At 42.2% G+C, this 22,386-nt stretch overlaps 2 protein-coding genes across 2 annotated transcripts; both read right to left on the reverse strand.

The window, feature by feature from the left end:
- Window positions 1-8,132: 8,132 nt before the first annotated feature.
- Window positions 8,133-9,023, reverse strand: LOC136999031 (uncharacterized protein F54H12.2-like). Its single transcript, XM_067352426.1, has one exon. The coding sequence runs from the start codon at window positions 9,021-9,023 to the stop codon at window positions 8,133-8,135; it is 891 nt and encodes a 296-aa protein (XP_067208527.1).
- Window positions 9,024-14,849: 5,826 nt separating this feature from the next.
- LOC136999032 (uncharacterized) lies at window positions 14,850-17,659 on the reverse strand. The gene has a single exon (XM_067352427.1). It carries the CDS (start codon window positions 17,166-17,168, stop codon window positions 14,850-14,852), a length of 2,319 nt encoding a protein of 772 aa, XP_067208528.1. The 5' UTR covers window positions 17,169-17,659.
- Window positions 17,660-22,386: the final 4,727 nt, after the last annotated feature.

The following is a 22,386-nucleotide window of genomic DNA, read 5'->3' on the forward strand; positions in this document are numbered from 1 at the left end:
TACTGCGAATAAAGTTTCGAATTATTCTATAAATGTGTTTTTACTTACCGATCACAAATATGTTGTCTGTGTTCTCTCTTGCACAATTGTGAGCTCACCAACTGCGACAAGTTTTTGATGCATACAAAATGTGCCTCGTTGTTTCCAGGCAGGTAAAACAGGTTGACATGCTTCTCCATCTTGTTGTTGGTGAGGCGCAGAGGAATGATCGAACGGTCTTCGTAAATACGTTTACGGATATAGTGTTTAGTTTTTCGAATTTTGAGATTTGTGGAAGCGTCATGGGGAACTTGATACCGTACAAATTCAGTACTGTTGAATAGTGTGGATATTCTAGTGTTCTTGATGGATTTTTTTTCGCAGGAGGTAACGCAGCAACGACTGCCCACGCAAAACATGCATTGTCTCTGGATTGTACGTTGACCACCGCCCGTGGTGCATAATTTGAGCATAATTTCCCGTGGTAATTCAATGTAACATCCCGCGTGCAGAGGATTGAACTTGTTGACGCTGATGGTAAGATCCAAGATTCGTGACAACGCCCATCCGCTGTCGCGTTCTTGAAATTCCTCCAGAGATGCCAGGATGGTGTCAACCACATACTTCGTGTACCACACGTTTAGATCGGATGTGAGAAATAGCTCACGGTTTTTTGTGGCGATGGTCTTTACAGCTGTCTTGTCACCTGCGATAAATTCGCCGTTGAACATGGTGTTGATTTTGACACTTCCGTGTTCCGCCGTGACGCTGTGGATCCGCTAGATGACTGTATTTTTTATTTGTTCTAAAAATTGACGGGATTCGATATAGTCCAGATTGATTATTGCGCCTGTTAGTATACGGTTCCTGAAGGCCGTCTCGATTTCTTTTCAGGTGAATCCTCCTTCCGTATCCAGCACCAGTAGACATGAATCGCTTAGGGTGTTCCTTACATCCTCCAAGCGTGTTATTTGCGCCACCAAGAAATTGACTAGTCCGGTGCGTTGTTTCTTCCGACATCTTTCCCTCAATGAATTGAGGTACTCGTCGCACTCGTAGTCCCATGGAAGGAACTCTCCCAACGTTTTAATATTTGCTGCACGAACGGTGAGATCACGCTCCATTTCCATTTTGAACAACTGTGATAATTTGTATTTTTCGCAAGCTTTTATATCCACTTGTTGCACACGACACTAATTAAAAAATGTTGACAATGTCATTTAAAACATTAAAATCTGGCAACAATGGCGCCCAAAATGCTAACGTGGCTGCCTGTTGCTATGGGTTTTTGCACACAGCACTATTAAAAGTGCTGATTAAAATATAAAGAAATTTGGCAACAATGGTGTCAAAAATGCTGACGCAACTGCTGCTAAAAATAGTGATGATATCATTCTTGTAACAACGCAAAATGGTGTCAAAAGTGCTAACAACGCAAAATGGCGCCTGCAAATTCTAAAAAGTGATGACGTAATCTGTAAAATATGTGGTCCTCTCCAATCTCTTGTAACCTGATACACACATTGCAAAAGTGCTGATGCTGCGCTTTTATAACTGTAAACGTGTGTAACCTGATACCCCTCCCTTCGAAAGTGCTGTAATCTGATACCTCCCCTTAAAGTGCTGTAATTTGATACCCCCCTCCCCTCCAAAAGTGCTGACACAGCGTAATCCGATACCCCCACCCCTCCAAAAGTGCTGACGCAGCGTAATCCGATACCCCCTCCCCTCCAAAAGTACTGACGCAGCGTAATCCGATACCCCCCTCCCCTTCAAAGTGCTGACGCAGCGTAATCCGATACCTCTTCTTCCCCGTACCCCCCCCCTCACATGCCTGAGTTAGAATCGGCCTAGTTATACTACTAAGGAAGAACAACGAATCGCAATAAAGTTTTGTTCTAAAACCGGTATATCGTCCGCAGACACGGTAAATATGATCAAAAAGGCTTACGAGGATATAGCCTTGACTCGTTTAAATATTTTTCGGTGGTATGCGCGATTTTGAGAGGAAAGAAAATCAGTGAAAGACGACGAACGCAGTGGTTGCCCAACAACAACTCGAAATCCTCCCGATTATTTTTTGTTCCTTAAGTTAAAATTACAATTAAAAGGGACCCGATTTGACACTGTTGAAGATATTCAAGGAGTAGTAACTAAGCGTTTGAAGGACATCCCTTTAATGTGTATTAAAAAGTGTATTGAGTCAAATGGATTATATTTTGAGTAATTAAAATGTAAGATAAATTATTTCGACATTTTTTTTATTTTTAATTGCCTTAGTTCTAAAACTTTTGGACCGCACCGTGTATATCGGTTTTATAACAAAACTTTATTGCGATTCGTTCTTCCTTCGTATCCATTTTTAATTTTTGACCGGGGTCATTAAACATCAATTGCACAAAGTGTTTTTGTTTAATGACAATTGAATGCACACTAGCGCCATTTAGCATAATTGTTAACAAAAATTTCTAGTGCATAGTTTCGTTGCGTCCCGGTGTCTGGAGCTAGTAATATTGTCGTAAAAAATTCAGTCCTAAAACTTTCAGACCGCACCGTGTATGTTAAATCTGGACCTTCTAGGGCTTGTAGCGCGGAAACGGTTCATAGGATTAAGTTGCGCCCATTGAGATATTTGTTCAGAAAGACGAGAACTACAACATTTCCAAAAATTAGCCAAATCCGCAGAAAGACACTCCCATAAAAATGGTGCGGAATCCTTTGATATTGGCATTTCTTATACCAAGTCATAAATATATATTATATATGTAATAATATTATGAAATATTGTACTTATATTTATATTATACGTATATTATTCATTAATAGATGTATTTAATGATTTTATTATTACGTATAATTGATTAATTAAACGAACTTACGTGAAGTTCGATTACAATTATGCTGTCTCGTCCAAATGAATAATCGTAGTAGCGTTCCGCTGCGATATCCTCAACAGGTTTTTAACCCTCACCAAATTTAAAAAAGGCGCCGCTCTCTTACACTCAGGCGCGCCTAACTGCCTTTATTAGTTCAAAGGAAACAAATCTGAAATATATGGTGTGGGTGGGAGGGACTCTTCATCCGGACAAAACAACATAATTGTAATCGAACTTCACGTAAGTTTGTTTAATTAATCAATTATGCAATGTCTCGTCCGGATGTATAATCGTAGATGTTTAAAGCTCAGATTTGTAATGGAGTTAAAAATAAATAAAGTACAACTTTATTTGCCTTTTGAACTTCTTGTCTATTCTATTATAAATGGACATATGACCAAACATACATATATAAGTCCGAAACACAAACTAATCTTTTTTTTTTTTTTTTGTTAGACGAAAACTAGTAAATAGACTTATAAAATATTCAAGATCTCAGCTTGAAAAAATAAGTCCATAATTATCGGTCGATTATAAAACCGAGTAAAAACATCCGAGGACCTGCTCCAACCAGCCATCCGTCTGATTTTATCTAAACTAATGTCCCTACTTACCGCGAAATGTTGAAGCATGGCTAGTAGAATGTGCTGAAAAAATACTTATGTCAACTCCCGCTGCGTCTAGTTCTGTTTTGACCCAACGACCTAGTTCTGGAAAGAAACTGAATTGTGTGGCACACGAAAAGAGATAAAGAAAAAGTCGCAGCCCCTCTGACGGAAATCGCAAGTGACTTGAAGATAAAATTTTATCAAAGAAACAATATAGAGTTCTGGTTTGTCCAGGAAAGGTTTGAATGCGAGTAAAGGCTGAACTTTCCCAACGCCAGAAGTTTTAAGCTTAGCCGGGATTTTTACGATTACGGAATCTGATGTGATAACGTTCGATAGTTGAATAGCTGCAAGCATTTGCATTCTATGAGTATTCTTGAGTTGTGAGAGCAAGGAGTGTTACCAACTTCCTCGATATCCGTTCCAGCGAAAGATCCTCATGTGGATATAAAGTGGCCAAATGATTAATCACTAGAGATGGATTCTAGATGTAATCATAACGAGGACGTTGTAGTTTCAAAGTTGCGACACCCTTAAAAAATCTCTTTATTAAAGGGTGAGACCCTACCTCTTCCGAAGAAATAAGAGATATGGCCGAACGATATGTATTTAAGGTAGCATAAGAGCGTACCTCCAAAAAGAAAGCGGATAAGAATTCTAGAAAAACAGGAACCGACGGAGCAAAGCAGCTGATCCCCTTCTGTTTACAGAAAGACCACCATAATTTAAGGGGTTTTAAATATTGCGCTATTGTAACGTCCGAAACTAATGCAAGCGTTGCAGTCAGTGCTGAGGACGGTGTCCTCTTGAGCAAAAAGGCTTGCTGGATAATTTTGCGGCTACCAGGAAAATCTTGTTCCAAGCTGAGTGAGCGTCTCTGAAAGGAGATGATAACATGTTAATGTCCGGTTCAAATTGAATCGTTTGGTTGACTATAAGTTGATTGAATAAAGGAAACCATGGCTGGGCTAGTCACCAAAAAACAACGACAACCCCTTCAGCCTTGTCAGTAATGATCTTCCGTAAGACCTTTAGAATTAAAATGAAAGAGGGAATGCATAGAAATAAAATTTGCTCCAATTTAATGAAAATGCATTAACTGCTTGTGCTAAAGGATCCGGATGCCAAAAGACAAAGCGCTGGCACTTACTGTTAATCGATATAGCGAACAAGTCAATATCAAAACGACCAAAATAACAGTTAATTCTGTCAAAATACTCCTGTCCAAGAGTCCACTCTGTTTCTTCCGACACAACGCGTGATTCAGCGTCTGCCTCAATATTCTGAGCCGAAGGGATATATGAGGCATATATGAATATATTCCGTTTTGTACACCAATACCAGATTTTACGAGCAAGTTCGGATAAAATGGGGAATTTGACCGAACCCATACGATTAATATACAAAAGAGCCGTGGAATTTTCTACCCTTAAAAGGATGTTAGATTCTTGTAAGTGAGAGGCAAAGCATCTCAGTGCGTGAAATATGGCTAAAAGTTCCAAATAATTAATATGATGTTTGTCTTCTGGTGATCAAAATCCATGAGTCCGAGCTCCACCACACGCGGCCCCCCCCCATTCTGTTAAGGAAGCATCAAAGAAAATCTCAATGTCGAAACGACCTGATCTAATATAATTACGTTGTGACTTGTTTTTAAAAACAGCCTTCCACCATAAAAGATCCTCTCTGAGCAAAGCTGGGAGGGACATCTAAGCTTCAAAGTTATCGTTTGTTGCCCCAAGAGCTAGAAACTTTTCTCTTTCTAAGATCTTGGTATGCAGCATATCATATTGTACAGCTGGGCAAACAGATATCAGAGAATCAATATAACTTGCCAAAAACGAATCTTGCTGCTGCTTTTACCTAACATGGTAAAAGTGATTTGTAGAAGATTATCTCTTCTGTCGGGCGGAATCGAGACCGCAAAATATTGGGTATCAAAAATAAAACCCAAAAATCAGCAAGAGTTCGTCGGCGTGAGTACACTTTTACGTCTGTTAATAATAAAGCCTAGAGAGGATCAAAGGCTCATCGTTGTAGTGATATTTTTCGCACGTTGACTATATGTGGGTGCGATGAGAAGAAAGTCGTCCAAGTAAATCATCGAGAAAAGACTCTTTTTCCTAAGGAAGTAGTATATGGCAGGTATGGGGCGTCACAACAAACCCCCACCACCTACCCCATATTTGACCCACTGACCTACATTTGGTCTGGCGTCAAAACAAATGACGTCACAGGGAGGGGAGGGGGAAAAGATGGCGGCAGTGGGTCCAACATGGCGGACGTCTACAAGATGGCGGCTGTTGACAAGATGGCGGCTGTTGACAAGTGATTTTTATTTTTCGGAATTGAGAAAAATCCAAGCTGGGTTCGAACCTGGATCGCTGGATTTCTAGTCCTGGTCCTAGTCTGCTGGGCTACCTATACATCTAATGATAGTAAAATGGTGTGTCGTATTTATGGCTATGGGACCTGGCAGGGAAGGGATGTATATATGCTGGGACCGCGTCTATATGATGTACCCCGGACTCTGTGGCAGGTATGGAACATGTAAACAAACGACGTCACACAGTCGCCTCTAGTCTGCGAAGGGAAGGGATGTATATATGTTGGGGCCGCGTCTATACGAAGTACCCCGGACTCTCTGGCAGATATGGAGCATGTAAACAAACGACGTCACACAGTCGTCTCTAGTCTGCGAAGGGAAGGGATGTATATGTGCTGGGGCCGCGTCTATATGAGGTACCCCGGACTCTCTGGCACGTATAGCGAACAAAAGAATGACGTCGCAGCGACGAATGATCATTCGACTTTTAGTTTGATATTTGGTGTGATGGTTAAGGGGTCGAGCGCGCGATATTGCGTGAACGGGGTGAGCGTCAGCCACCCGTTTTCGCAGATTGAGCGTGCTGTAAAAATTGACGATGGCGAGTGGAGCGTGCAGGAACATGTGAAAAGGGGAAGGAAACGAATGCAAGAAATGAAATACAAAATCGTTTATTTGGAATTTTTTTTTAAAAATACATAATTGAACATTACAGTCAAAATATAAAAATATTTTATTCGACTTACTGAATACATTCTAAAAATATTATTTCAAAGCGCGCATCGAGAAATGTTAAATATATGAAAAAAATGTTTTATTTTAAATTTTTAAAAATACATCGTTGAATATTACAACAAGTACTAGTAGGTAGTTTCGTTTGCTCATTCTTTTTGCAAAGAAAAATTTTGCGATATAAGCATACTATCAGTCTGTCGTTTTGGTTATAATCATCGGTGAAAAGACGAAGAAATTGCTGAAGGCTGTAACCAAGAGACAAATAGTAAAGAAACACGCAGCAATATTGACCGCATGTTTGCGAAAAAAATCCTTGTAGCTGCTCGGTGTTCCATCGATACGTGATGGAATTTCGTCGAAGTCGCAGATGAAATCGTTGATCCGAGTGTGGCGGGATTCCGTAATTATCGAAATATGTGCCGGTACCATGCTCGTCGATGTAAAAGGCGACCCAGTGTCTTCCGGGGCGGTCATGTTCGTCTGTATTAGCGACTCGGTAGTCTGTCGGCAGGATAGACTCCCGCATATCTGACATTGAGACGATGCAACGCGTGTAAGATTTCCAACGAATTCATTTGTTGCGTAACAAGACGGTGCTCGCGTGCAAGGAATTATTTGTATAGTAGAGTCGCAGGGGTTTACCTCCTTACGCAAAGAGTAGACGTTCTCGAATGATTGTGTGTTAACGGGGATGGTTTGTTGAGCGTAGCTATCGGTAGGATATTCTTCTTCTTTCTTTACGTACGGTGTATCTTTTGCAATGTAATAAAGTGATTGATTCTTCTCTTCTTCTTCTTCTTCCGTAGCGTTACGCCACGCTTCGATATTGCGAATTATATCAAGATTTTTATTCTTTTTCATAAAAACAGCACTGTCGATTTTTTCGCTTACGCTCCAATTCTCATGAGAAAGATCATCGCAGCTCGAAACGATACTACACTCGCTGCTAGTGTTTTGAGTGACTATCCAGCGTTTCAATTTGCAAGCGTTGCGTAACGCGCAAAGAAATTTGTCTGTAGAGCAAAATCGAAAGCCGTGGTGAGAGCACCGATGTCCGCTCTCTTTGACTTCTGGTAAATTTTTAAATGCCGGAGAAATTCCTTCTAGATTATATACGTTTCTGGAAAGTAGACGCCTCAGATAGTGTGCCTTTTCCTGCCCCCTGCTATAGATGTAGCGCGCTCGACGTGTTATTTCACGTAGTTGTTACGAAACATTTAAGATCAGTTTCACCATCGAACCACTCGATACCGTGATAATTTCGCGAAAGCCAGTTGTTTTCTCGTCTCGATTTATCGGGTAAATCGTCAAAGGGATAGGGAGGCGTCATAATCCAGTGTCCGATGATTGGTGAGTTAATCGCAACGACAGCTACTTCTTTCGGAATAAACTTCTCGGCGGCATCGCGGAAACCCTGTATATCAATGACTATATCCATAGTTATGTCCAAGTACTCACTCTTTATTTTTAAACGAAGCGACGACGTTCGTGTCTCGAACAGGACTGAATCTGTTTCCGCTGCTTCACACGCCATTTAAGAAAACAGACGTGAGGGAAAAATGTGTGTAGTAGTAGTGGTGGGAGGCGGGGGTTTGGTGTTATAAAAGTCTAACCGGCAAAATCGACGATAACTTGTCGAGAGGAGTCTATTTCTAGAATGTTATCGAACTCTGCGTAAACGATACAATTAACGGTCGCGGTAAGCGCCTTTTCAAATTTCACTTCTAATCGCAAACTACCATGTTTCACGAGATTCCAATGTCCGGCGCAATGAGCGGACAAGTCGGGGGTAAGATCAAAAGCGAAAAGAGTGTAGCCCTGGCCATAATCCTCTCTACTTATAGAATTTCCCTTGTTCAAGAAGTGAATGCCGGTTCCCGAGAAGAGCGTGTGGTAGGCTTCGACGTAAAGGCCTTCGTCTTTCGAGAAGATCGGTTGTAACGGTCTACTGGGAATTTGCATACCATCGGCATACAGAGAAAAGAAATTTATACCATAGTTTTTGAAATTAAACGGATTCAGTTTTCTATCACCATTAAACGCTCTGTTATCGACAAAACCGACTATTACACGTTTTGGCAGTTGTCCGAGTATTACATTATCTATCGATTCCCCTATGAGTCCAGCGTGAATCGTAAATGTTTTAACCTCGACTTTTGTGAGAGGATATTTGGCGGTGGTTTTACTCAACATTCTCGCATGCGAGAGTAACACACCAGGGCTTATCTTTGCTCTTCTAACGAGCAGACTAGCGTCTAGAAGGCGTATTTTTGACAATGAATTAGATTCCATAAGGCAAAACAAATCTTTCGAGCGAACGAGCCTCATTCTAACTTCCACCCCGTTGATTAAGAATTTATCCTGATTGAAAACGTCGCAGTGAAGATGGCCTATGAGATCTAGCGCCTGTTCGTCTCGAATGTAACGCGAGCGTCTCACGAGAGCCTGATTTGGGGTTTGCGACTCTAGGAGGGCATCCATTAAACCTGGGGTATCCATATCCCACAGACAGCAGGTCAGATGGGAGTTTTTTGCGGGTGAAGAATAATTTAATAACGCCTCGATGTAAGCCCGATACGCGTAAGCGTTGTTTGGGGGCGACACGAGTTTTTGATTGAAATATATGTCGATTTGGTTGAAAAGGAATGCAGTAAATGATTTACAGGGCCTACTTTGAATTCGGGGGTGCCAACGGCGGTACCACCTCCTGCTAGGGGGGAAGATTCTACGCGTACGCGAAGGCTCAGCATGGTGTGCGTGAGATCTAGATAATCTTCTCCATGACCGGGTATGACGAATTCTATAGGCGCGTCGTCCGCGAGCGACGTTACGGGTTTGTAATAAATCCATTGCGAACTCTCGATGCTGGTTTGTGTGAGTGGTAAAGAAAAGAGATCGAGTTCACTTTTTAAACACTCGTTTGAATGTGTATGAAGAAAGGACATGCTCCGTAAATTCCTAATTCACGCACTGATTAAGAGAATATGTCGGCTACACTACGTTTCTTGACTCGACGACGCCTCGTGGTGCCGGATGGCTTTTTGCTGTTGGTCTTTCTAGCCGCTGTGCGAATTTTCTTTTTTTTCGTTGTCTTTTTTTTCTTCGTGATTTTCCTTCGCACGCTGCTATTTTTCGACGATTTCTTTTTGCTCGTCTGACGATGAGGACGACGACACTTGGGAACCGCAATGCGTCTTTCGTGACTGAAGAAAGGAAACTGAAGCGCGGCTGTTTTCGCTGATACTTTATAACCTGTACCCTTCATCAAGCTAGTTATTTTTTCTTGGGCTTTTCTTTTGAGATTTCCACTCGATTCCTTGAAACGAGATTTGACCGCCTCCTTGAACGGTGTATTATTTTCAACATCCTCCATCACGCTAATGCCGGCGCGTAAAGCTTCTTTACCAACCGCTCGTACACCTTTACTCAGATAAGGAAGCGCTCTCCTGAATAATCCTCCGAGAAAACTACCGATTCTGTGTCCTCGTTGATAGGGTGCTCCGACGAAAACTCGTGTGATTCCTTCACTCCGACCTCCGTTTTGTATATCGTAATATTCATGGTCCTCCGGTCTAGTCATAGCGTGCGGCTTTTCTGACTGATTTTTTCTTACTGGAAACGTCTAAAGTGCAACGTCACCGTCAGCGTTCCCGATTGGAATGGTATTCTTTTTCCGAATTGATCTTTTATATCTATTTCAATCCTACGAAAATACGTTTGTCGTAATGGTATATAATGCGGGACGGAGAAATGTTTCACTTGATTCGCTCCGTACGCGTAATAATGGCCGTAATGCTGCAGCTCGACCGGTACTATTCGAAGAAGTGGAGTTTGCACATCGCCGGTTATATAAGGTTCACAAATATCACAATAAACAAAGAGTTTATCGGGAATACCGCGCAGCAATCCGTGCGGTTCGAGAGTATAGAAATTTCCAGCGCGCCCTCTTTGTTCTCTTTTAAACCCGAGTTTGATAAAAGGTGCTGTAAAAATATCTTTGGAATTAGGATTAGTTGCAGTAAGTGTTGTATAGAATTCGATTTCACTAGTCGTTAGGGCCCCACCGCAACCGAGTATTCGTAGAAGATTATCGGAAACGTTCATATGATGAACCAGATTGCATTTATTTTCATCGCATGTAATCTCGAACAAGATTTTACCACCACTAGCGTCTTCTAGTGTCAAATTAATATGCGAATTCGCATTTTTGCACGCTGAATTAATAGCGGAGATAAGTTCCTCGATATTTTTGTAAATACCATTCGGTATTACTCCTTGCGTCGACGTTAACGTCGTCCCGCCTTTCCTCGTCTCGCGACCATTTTCAATATCGACGAATCTAATGACATTTTCACCGTGATTTATGTGTAAAAAAGTAGTGGGAAATTGGATCTCGTTAAGCGCGACTTCCCATTCGCCGTGTAAGTGTATAGGATGGGGTAATTCTGTAATGAAGGAAGTGGTTGCATTGTCCGGAAAATAGCGCATACTACTATTGCTGGGAAGAATCAAGAGAAATTGATCCGTCCTCATTTCGAACAAGCGGGGTTAAACTCGAAGCAGGGATCCAAGAATCAAACTTGCTGGGATAACCACGCCAACTAACCAGCACCTGTTTATTATTACCGCGACCCCGACTTCTTATCACACGATCGACGATAACTCCTCCTCCTGCAAGTTTTTCTCAACCCGAGCCAATTCTTGTTCGTAAAAAATGCCGTCTATGACTTCTCCCGCTAAATCGCTCAGCTCGTACACACGTGGTTTTCGCCAATCGAGTATACGGTGAATTCGAAATATCTCCTCGCTCCACCGTGCCTCGTATCCTTTCTCGAAGACGACTTTTGCTCTACTGATACGAACGAGATCACCGACGTGGTATTTAGCCTTTCGACGTTTCTCGTTCGCTTCGTCGTCGTTGCTCCTCCATTGGCGCGTTATATTTTCACGTGCGATACGTGCATTTTCTCTCGTAACGACATACGGTTGCATTCTGGTGCTCGAATGACGGGTGTGATTATAGGCGTTTACGATATTTTGCAAAACATCGATGTAGCGTCGCGTATTTTTATGCGTAAAATAACGCCACATTCGTTCTTTCAACGTTCTGTTGAAGCGCTCGACGATGGCGGCTTTGACATCCGGATTGCGGGCTACACGAAAACGAATGTCATTTTCTTCCAAAAGCTTTTGTAGCGGTCGCCCGACAAATTCTTTACCTTTGTCCGTTTGTAGGTATACGGGTACGCGTCCGTTACTTCTCGAGAGCACGCACTGAAAAGCTCCCATTACGGAATTACTCGTCTTGTCGCGCAATGGTTCTACCCAGACGTATTTACTAAGTACATCGATAATCACGAGTAAATACGCATATCCGTCGTTGTAACTTTTGAGATTTCGGAGTTCGATCAAATCAGCCTCCCACAGATCGTCGATATTCGTTACGTTGTAATGCATTCGTGGAAATTTCCGTCGCAATGGACGATGTAGTGTGTACGCATCTTGCGCTTCGAGCCATCGCGCGACATTGTTACGGGATAAATGCGCCGCGCGAAACAGATTATCAACAGCCGAATAACCGGCATAATGCTCGGGATCATAGTACAATTTTTCAAGACCCGTCATTCCAATTTATTCCAATCGAGCAGGCGTCTCGCTACCGGTGAATCCGTGTTTCTCTTAGGAGTGGAACTCGCCGTAGGACCGCTAAGTTTCGCGATATTTTGCGAAGAACCGACTGCTAATAATTTTTTATTTCTCACTAGTGTGGAGGGAATGTTCAAGTCGTGAAGTAACCGCGCGAACTGAACTCTTCCCACGGCTTTCACGGTTTTTCTATCGCGCATCGCCTCGTTTATCAGGTCTGAGATATTTGAATCTTTTACGACGTTACCGTCTATAGTCACGACTCCTTGCTCATCCCAGCTAATTCTACTCGACGATGTTTTATCGAGTAGGTGTTTCGTTAGTAAGCGAGCTTCGGCACGGTAAGATTTCGGTACGCTTTCCACTATTCTTCCGACGCTTTTCATCACCTCGAGACTTGTGTCGTGTTCTTTCGGGAAGCTTCTCGTACGACTAGAGTCCGGAACGAATGAGCCCGTGAGATCGTGCGCCGGTACTCCTTCACGTGTGTCCAACGCATTTTCGTCTTTTTCTTCCTCTTCTTCTTCCTCGGCGTTACGCGTGTCGTCCTCTTGATTTCGTCGTCCTCGTGCTACTCGTACAAAGTGAAGATATCGCCAAAGAACCTCTTTGTACATCTTCCATCTCTCGGCTTCATCCTTCGGATAGGGTGAATTAAGAATTTGACTCAACTCCGCATCGAGTCTGGATAAAGGGGTCCCGGGAGTTCGCACGGAATTATTATTATTAGCGCTTTCGTTGTTCCCCGATGTGTTTTCCACCAGAGGTACACCGTCGGTAGTCGGCTGCGGATGATGTAATTGACGCTGCATTCTCTCGAGATTTTCCGTAGAAATTAAAACCATTTTTTTCGCTCTTTCCATAACGCTCAATATTATTTTCTCTCTTGTGTTTTAATCCGTCGCCCTGTCTATAATTCGCGAAAATAAGGCCTCTAATAAAGGAGCGATGATATAGGATAAGAATCCACCTCGTTGTACCAATAGCTTTCTTTTATTCTTCCAATTTCCACGCTTTGACGCGATACGACGCAGCGCTGTTTTGTATTTGCTCAGACGATTTTTTTCGCGTCGTTCGAGCGCAACGTTACCATTGAGTGTGTTGAAAACGCATTCGCAAATACAGCGAATAAATTTTTCATCCGCGGTTCGCAGGAAGGAGGTGCGTTGATTTTTGTTCAGATGACACAATGCCTCTAGAAGACAAACGTTTCTCTTTCCGATCGAACGTTTAGCGGTTTTCGTTGCACTGTCTGACGCTGCTACCGCTTCTTTCATCGTGTGAAAGTCTCTCGCAACTGACGTCACGCGAACGCAAGTACATACTTTTTATACGCTTGAGAATGATCTGCGCGGTACGTAGACGTAATGCAACGCATCGTCGGGAAAGATGTTTGTCCGAAATCGATATTTGTCCGGAGTCGATTGTTTCAGATCGAGTAATAAATATCCGTGAGGGCGTGAGGTTGCGTCAAAGTATGCTTCTTCTAGAAACTTTGGGTCATGGGGGTACACTTGTCGCGCGAGATGGCGAATTTGAGCGCGATCGCGCGGGTTCTTGAAGACGGTTATGTAGTTAGAATTAAGAGATATGTCGCGCTGTCCACGTCCCTGGTGAAATAGATTTTGCGTGATGAGTATAACACTGAGATTCTTATGATGACTACCCTTTGTAAAAAGATCCACGATTACGTCGCACGAGGATGATTCTCTCATAAGATCGTCGATTATCACCAATTTTGGTGCGAGAGGATCGCAAGAATAATCGTCCGTTTGCGGTAGCCCTTTGCGAAACTCGATTATATTTCTCTTTATTTTACCCTCCCCTCTTCCATGTCCTCCCACTTTCTCTTTTGTTTTCGCAAACATGTATTGTAGTTGACGATATGCGTCTTGCCATTCGGCGTAATAAAATAAGACTTTCAAAAGAAACATCGGCCATTTCGGGTAAATATTTGAGAAAGGATTTTACAAAGACCGTTTTACCACAGCCGGTGGGACCGCTGACAATAGCCGTCCAGGGATGTTTCCAGCGTACGTCCATCTTGTGAAATGAACACCGCTCGTGTCTTCACTAACATAAAAAAAGCCGTGTAACGGTACGATGAAGTAAGCTTACCATCGCGGCAGAGGGCATTCCGCGGCGGAGGTGCGCGCGCGCCAGCGTACTTCGCGGCGGTCTTTTACGAGCTAATTCAGACCGGAGAAGCTGGACAAGCGTAAATGCTGAACAAGCGGAATTGCTCGCGTCAGCGCCTGCGCGCGCGGGGGAGTGAGTTCATGAGCTTATGATACTCCCCCACGATGAAAAGCTGCTTTCCACGGAAAGAATTGGGCAAAAATAGTCGTTTTACGTGAATGTATGTGGGGAGAGAGAGAGAGAGAGAGAGAAAGGGGAAAATAAACTTGGAGAAAAATCATTGGAGAATTATTTTTTCAGAATATAAATACAAAGCAAAAACGATATAAAATATAAACAATTTTATTATTTCTTAAATCTTTACATGACTTTTTTCTATAATTTTATCATTTTCTTAGCCTATTCTTATTCTATTTTTACAACACAATTTTTATTTACTTTTTACAAAAAAATTTATAAACTTTACATATATGGGGAAAACATGCGTGTAATTATTTAAATAATAAAATAGAGCGAAGGAACAGCATCGTGAAATAACAATTAGCGTTCGGATAAATATCCATAAGGGACGGAACAACGACTGTCGAGAAATCTACGTTTTAGCAACACGGGTGTGCAAGCTTTCACTTCGTCGCGTGTTATTATTTCGTGAAAGGCTGTACGTCGAATTGCTCTGAAACATAGATTTATCGAACGCGATTCTACCGTTGCCGACTCCGTCCCTTCCTCCTCCTTCTCTTGACCTTCTCGCTCTTTACGTAATAATAATTCCCTAATACTATAAAAATTAACTAAGCGTGAGTTTTCGAAATTTAGAGTTATGCCCTTTACTTTGCAAACTTCTCGCGTTTGCCCTTCCGCTGTGCGAACCACGTATGCGTAAAATTTCGGACCACCCGATACAAACGCCTCGATATAGCTACCGCGACCATAGCTCTCGAGTTCGTCCGTCATATCGCCTAGGAAATTACCTTTACGCACTTCGTATTCATCGGAGACACCGCTGCTCACGTAAATACACGAGTCGGTATCGTAATATAAAACGCGACGATTCAATTTATCTAAATATTCGTATAATACAAGACGCGCCTGTGCCGTCGTGAAAGCCGCTATAACTACGTTAGTAAGAGGCGAGGGTACGTCCAGCTCTTCTCGCAGTCGCCACGAAACATACATCACTTCCTCGTTTACGGGTAATATTTCGATTATCTCATGCTGAGGACTCGTGAGTAAACTCGCTAAACGCTGTTGAGTTTTTACGATCTCGGTATTCGGCAGGTTGGATCGTTGACCAAATTTCCCCCAAAAAGAATTTAAACATAGCTTCGCGACCGAGCGCAAACCAGGATTTTTCGCGATGTTTTGCTTATCGAGAACGACACCCTCGGTTTTCTCGTAGTCGCGAAGATATTGTTCTTTAGACACGTCATCCTCACACTCGCTCGGCCATCCGCTAGCTTCTTGTTTCAATTTTAAAAATGTGTTTATATATTCCGTGAATAATCCACCCTGCTGTGTATCGGGATCGTAGCGAGCTGTGGTGTATTGCCAAATCTCACAAACCCTCGTTACGAGATAACCTTTGTCGATGGCTTTGCGCAATTCAAGCGATACCCACGTACCCTCGAATTCTCGCTCGGACGGCTCGTGGGTACATTCTTCGTGTGAAAATGTTTCGCAACAACTGCGACACAACGCGAATAGTAGCTTTCCACGCACGCGATAGGGTAATACGGGGTGAAAGAGATCACTCGGAGGGAGTACCCTGCAACGCACGAGACCTTCGACGGAATCAAAATTGTAACACGGTCCTATGCCAATTAGAGTCGAGCATTCCTCCGCGACGTACACCGTGGGATGTCCGATCGGGAAAACCCCGGTCTTCAGTACGTACGGGTACAGAGAACACACATCCACGTAACGTATCTTCTCCGTATCCGTAATCTCGTACCGCGTCACGATGTTCCCCGTACGTCCACCGTAGAACGCATCGCGCGGGTTGAGCGGCTCAATTTCTATCATCGGGTGATTTTGTAAAAATTCACGCATTTCCCTATTTTCCATCATTTCGCGATCAAAGACGCATTCCCACTTCTCTATCACCGAGTACCCCCGTCTTCGAAGACGATACGTTGTTGCGATGGTGCGCTCATAACGCAAATCAATCGTATCGCCGCGTTCGTTGTTTACCGTTAGTTCCCTATCGCGATTAATCTTAAAACACGACGGACATCTGTGCCAAAAACAACCGTGGAATTGCAACACGTGATAGTGTGTTATACCGTTTTCCACCGACTCGTAATAACCATCGACTAGCGTGCCGTCTTGCAGACGATATTCCCGAGTGCGTCCTGCGTGGGTGATGTTATGTCCGAGCTCGCGCTCCTTCCACACCAGCCACTGAAGCGCCTTCCGCGATTGGGTATTCGCGCGTCTGTACCCGCCCGGTGGAATTATTCCAATTTCTCTTTCACGTAAAAAGTTTTTTCTAAAAACCCTCATACACGTGGAAGCGATTGTTGTGCATTCCTCGAACGGACACACGCGACCGCACTTCAAGAAAATCTTTCTGAAAGACATACACGCGCGTCTCAGAATATTCACGTCGTTGCGACAGTAACGCAATATCTCGCATTCGAAATCAAACACATAATTCGTACGAATCATTTCCGCGTGCCACGCTAAAAACTTTTCTCGCTCGTTCGTATTCATACTATCGGGTGAATAATATCGAATATCCGGCAACGGACCGACATATGACTGATTATCGTTGGTATTAAATAAATGCGGAAAAATGCCTTTGTCCGAAGTATTCGTCAGGCCAAAAGCCTTCGGTAACTCCGATAAACGCATTGGCATATAATTAATACTATCGATAAATTTCGTATGTCCCACTGTTAGTACTACAATTTTCGTCCCGTTTAAGATTACCCGCGGTTCTAAGGCGGTTCCGCTCTCAACAATATAGCGTAGGATAAATTGCGCATCGAATGCTTTCGCGTTATGAGCTATACAAATTATGTGTTTAAAATATTTAGTCGGATGTGTCGCGAAATCTACAAACTCCTTTACAGGATCACGACGAAATATGTATTCACGAATACCGCACCACCGACAGCGCACCGAAGTATCCTCAATCTCGGCACACGTTTCGCAAATCTGCTGCGCGACGCAAAGTGTAGGTACGTGAATATTTACACTCGCGGTACCTTGAAGCGTGTCATCCTGTCGCGTCTCGAAATCGTAAAACACGAATGCGACGCGACTTTCTGTTTTAAGTACGCACTCACCCGCGTTTTGTTGTTGCTCTCCTCCCTCTCCCAAAATGTGCTCCGTGTCGTTAGTACGGAAATTAGCTTTGTGGGGGAGAGGAAGCATGTGACAAAGATGATTCAACGGCTGGGCAGAACGACACGTTGAACAGTAAGTCACGCCGCATTCGTGTTGTCTATTACGCTCGATTAAACGACCGCATTCTTCGCAAAAACATACGGTGTTGCAAACGCTACGAGACGATTGCCCATCGTATGATTTTTGCGCACGATGATGCTCAAGACACGCGTGATTGAAAAATTCGCGATTACAATTTTCGCAATGAATACGCTCTGCGTCGAATCGCTCGCACGAAGGTACCGCGTAACACCGAGGGCATTTATTTGAGCATCGGTGTCCCCTTACATCGCTGCGGTAACCGACGTTACACGGTACACAATAACCTCGACTACCCGCGGCGGCTCTTAAATTTAAAATAACGCTGTAATGTCGTAATTCAGCGTGATGTAATATGTTTAAACACGCGACCGGTTCGCGATGTAGTGAGGCTAGTATCGCATTTCTATCAAATAAGACTTTACCCCCGTGACCAAAAGTTTCCGCGCTATAAACCATTATCGCGATGTTTTCCGCGGCTAAATATTGCTGAAAATGCTCGATTTCGCGAATACCGCAACCCTCTTCTGGAATTGTAATACCGACTTTCCTCGTTAAATCACGTGCCAACTCACGTTGTAACGAGGAATGACGGTATCTCACGGCGTTCCATCTTTCTTGTAGGCTACCCGTACGTAAATTACCACGTTCATTGTAAATTTGCGCCGTTACGAGTGCGCGAGGAAAACATAAGTTATCCGAGTTGGATATCGTTAAAATCGAGCGTTTACCAGCGATATCAAGCGCATTACCCGCACGACCCGTAGGAGGAGTGACACGGTAAACGTGGATATTGAATTCTTGCGCTACGTTCAAGCCCCCGGAGCTTTGAGCTAACGAACTCACGAGGTTCCAGATATTCTCGTGAGTCAAATCACGAGATGGTCGGAACGAAATACCCGCGGGCCCGTGTGAAAGATTCGGGGAATCGAAACTAAGTCCGATGTAATCACCGGGAACACAGGAAAGTACCGCGTACGCGTGAAGCTCGCGAAACGCGTTTTCTAACCACGCGTAAACCTCCTCCCCCTCTGGTAATGATCGAAGGCGAAAACCAGCCTCTCTCCCTACTACACCGAAATTTCTAAACTCACGCACGTTTTCCCTTATTAAATCTAAATAATTAAAATTATCCCCGTTATGATTCGCGATCTGTTCCGGCGCACCAACCTGATTCTCCGGAAACAACGCTTCCTCATCCTCTTCTCTCTCCAGTCTTCCCTCCCCACGAACTCCTATCTCGTTGTCGTCGGTTTCTTCGGCTTGATTTTCCGCCGACTGCTGCTGCTGCTGCGTGTTTTCTTCCATTCCTCCCCCTCCTCCACCAAACTGAACTGGAAAAATCGAAAACAAACGAATTAGTTTATCTTTAAAATTATTGTTTTTACACTTCCATACTCGAATTTTACGCGTTGTTAAAATTAAAAATAGTAATACATTTCATATTAAATTCTCTCACCTTTATACAGGATTATTCCCTTTCTTGTTCACCGTTGATCGTGTTGATCATTGATCACTAATATTCCGGCGAGTAAGAAATTTCCGGGAAAACAATTCCTAAAAATTTCCTCCGGTTAGAATAAAGGTATTCGAGTATGAAAAAGCGTTATCTATGCAAAAATGTATAATTGTATTTACCTCTTTCCCTCAAAAGTTCCTCTAGAGTCTGTTCTTCCGTTCCACTCAGCTCCTCCCCCATATCTTCCTCTTGTACCTCATTATCATCATCATCCTCATCCTCCTCCTCCTCCTCCGAATCTTCTATTATTATTGTATTTTCACCTTCTTGGTTAAACTCTAAAAAATTCACCATTGTTTTTTATCGGATAAAAAATTTTTATCCATTTTCTTACTGCGATAAATTTCTCATTACTCACCTGGTGAAAAAATCTCTTCCTCGTCAAATGAACTCACTTCGTGAGTTCCAACTTCTTCTTCCTCGCTCTCACTATCCAAGTTAACGAGAGGTGGCTCAGGTGTGAGCTCGATATGTGCACGCCCTAAAAACATTTAATATTTCATTATTTTAAAAAAATTTACCAATATGAAATGCTTATTTTTCATAAAAGAATGTGTGATAAGACTCACGTGAGGGTCCGGCTTCGGGTGAAGTATCAGCCCGTCGCCTTATTCCGTGAGGAGGAGTATACTCTTCAGGACGTGCAATACGTTGCACTCCTCTCACCCCCGCGATCCTGCGAGGCGATACATTCCGATGTTCTACTCCTAAAAGATTTTACTCTTTTAATTTTTGAAAATTATATATACATATATATATAATAAAAATTGGAATATAAACTCACCGTTTTCACTCGCTTCCGAAATCGATCGATGAAAATAAAATAATAGAAAAGCTATATGCCCACCCGCATCCTCCACTTCTCCATCACCGAAAATACTTCTCATTTCGATAACTTCACCCGCGTAGATTACAAGTCTCTGATAGGAGGCAAAATGCCCCAAGCGAAATAGCACCGCTAGCACTGCACTAGGACACAGCCCCGCAAATTTCGCAAACACTTCAAAATTTTTTTCATCGTTGTCTGATAACAGCGATAAATATCTGCTCACATCGAGTCCGCACAAAGCGCGTGACAGTAGTAAGCATGTCTCGACGGTTTTTCTTAAATTCTCAACCATTTTCGCGTACTCAAGATAATTTCGCCCGAATTCACGATACGAAGAAACACGACGCGTGTTGTCCACTACACTGAGAATTTTGAAATGCGATTTTTCTCCGTCTCAAACCTCCTATTTATACCTTCAGTTGGATCAAAAAAATCAATCAGTTTCAAGTTGTACATCTTTCACAAAGATTTCCGCACATTGGCGGCAACTTTACAAGGTGTATATTACTTTAGTGTTCGAAGGGTTTATCAGACAAAAAATACCCTTCGGACGATGTCGATATTCTTTTCCTATAACTTTTTACAATTTAATTGAGAGTTAGTACGTGAGCAAAACTTAATTTCGAAAACTCACAGTAATAAACTTTCACGTGTAATATAAAAAGGTTTACATTTGCTTACCCTATTGTAAATTGCTTCTTTTTTTAACGGTACGGATATTTCCGATCTTTTTTTTGTCTAACCCTTTAGATTCCATATGTTTAAAATGTAATTTTTCCAGGGTCCAAGTGTAAATAAATAGTTTTATCGGATTGGAGATTTATAGTTTTAGAGCTTTTTAGGATGAAAGCTCGTAAAAATTCCGTTGACTGCAATATTTTAATTTTTTCTCATTCCTCAGTCCTCAGTTTCTCTTCCTTTTGTACCCTTTGATTTTTTTCCGAATAATTGTAATGCGAGACTGTGCAGGATGTAACAGCGCACGAACCGATGTCCTTACTCCTTCTTTTATCAACGGTCGTTTTTAAGAGAGTTCGAGAAAATGTAGAAGCAATAAACATCGTATCCAATCAGATGACTCAAAATTTTTATGCGCACGCATTTTCCCACTACTTTTCCGATTTTCTACTCCATGCGATTGGGAAAATTTTAATCATTCGTTTTCTGACATTCGAACGTGCGGGTTCAGCAGCAGCAGCAACAGCAGTAACAACAGCAGCAACAATAAAGAAGATACAGCATTTTTGTATTTCATTTTGTGTCTACGTGAAAACTAGTATCATGAGTAAACGCAAAGAAATTTTAAATTCTGAACATCACAAAGTGCGCGGTGACGTTTCCAGAGCAAGATACTTCAATGGAGAAAAATTTGAGCAAAATTATATGATGTTAGCCAACACCACTTACGGACTCAATTCCTCATATACGAAAAAAATTCATGTTGGGTTGCAAACTTCAATCAACGATGACGAGTTTGATTTCCAACCCGCTGTTAAATTTACTTCCAAGGGAGCCGAGGGTATTTGCTTCAACATGGTGGAGTGGCAGCAATTTCAAGAAAACATGGAACTTATGACTGATTATTTAAATGGAAATAGTGTTAAGTCTAACTCTATTATTATCAAGAAGATAATTATAAATTTCACCACCACCTATGGAGCAAGAGCCCTGCTATTGAAATATCAGGAGCAAGAAGAGCCTTCTTCGGGAAGTAACTTGGCTGCAGAAGAAATCATCCATACTCCGAAGAAACCACGAACATATTCCTACGCAATAGCAATGCAAAAGACTACTTTTCTCGGACTGGAAAACTTACTCGATTGCGTAAACGCTAATTTAAATCAGTTAAATATAATCGCAAACAGTGTTAATGATTGCTCTAAATATCTTATTAATGAAATACAGGTAAATTTACCCAACAAGAACTTCAACGAAAGTAACATTGTAAAACACACTATAAACACTAATTGTCACAATATTCAACATAATGTACGTTTGCAACTAAAAGATTTAACATTTCTCGATACGTACTTTGAAATAATATTTTTAGAATTAATTGCACTTTACTTCAATCAAATTGTACGGATAATCAAGTTGCAGCGAAAATTGTAATCTATACGAACGTACATTTTTCTTGCATATATGGATTTGTTTATGACTCTCTGAAAACTCTCCAAATAAATAAAATATTTTTGTCTATAACGTTCGACCATGTACTTTTAAGAAAAATTGTTGCAAATAAACATATTTTTGTATTCCATTTCTTGCATTTGTTTCCTTCCCTTTTCGCATGTTCCTGC

The sequence above is a fragment of the Linepithema humile genome, chromosome 3 (assembly GCF_040581485.1).
Source record: "Linepithema humile isolate Giens D197 chromosome 3, Lhum_UNIL_v1.0, whole genome shotgun sequence".
Lineage (NCBI taxonomy): Eukaryota > Metazoa > Arthropoda > Insecta > Hymenoptera > Formicidae > Linepithema > Linepithema humile.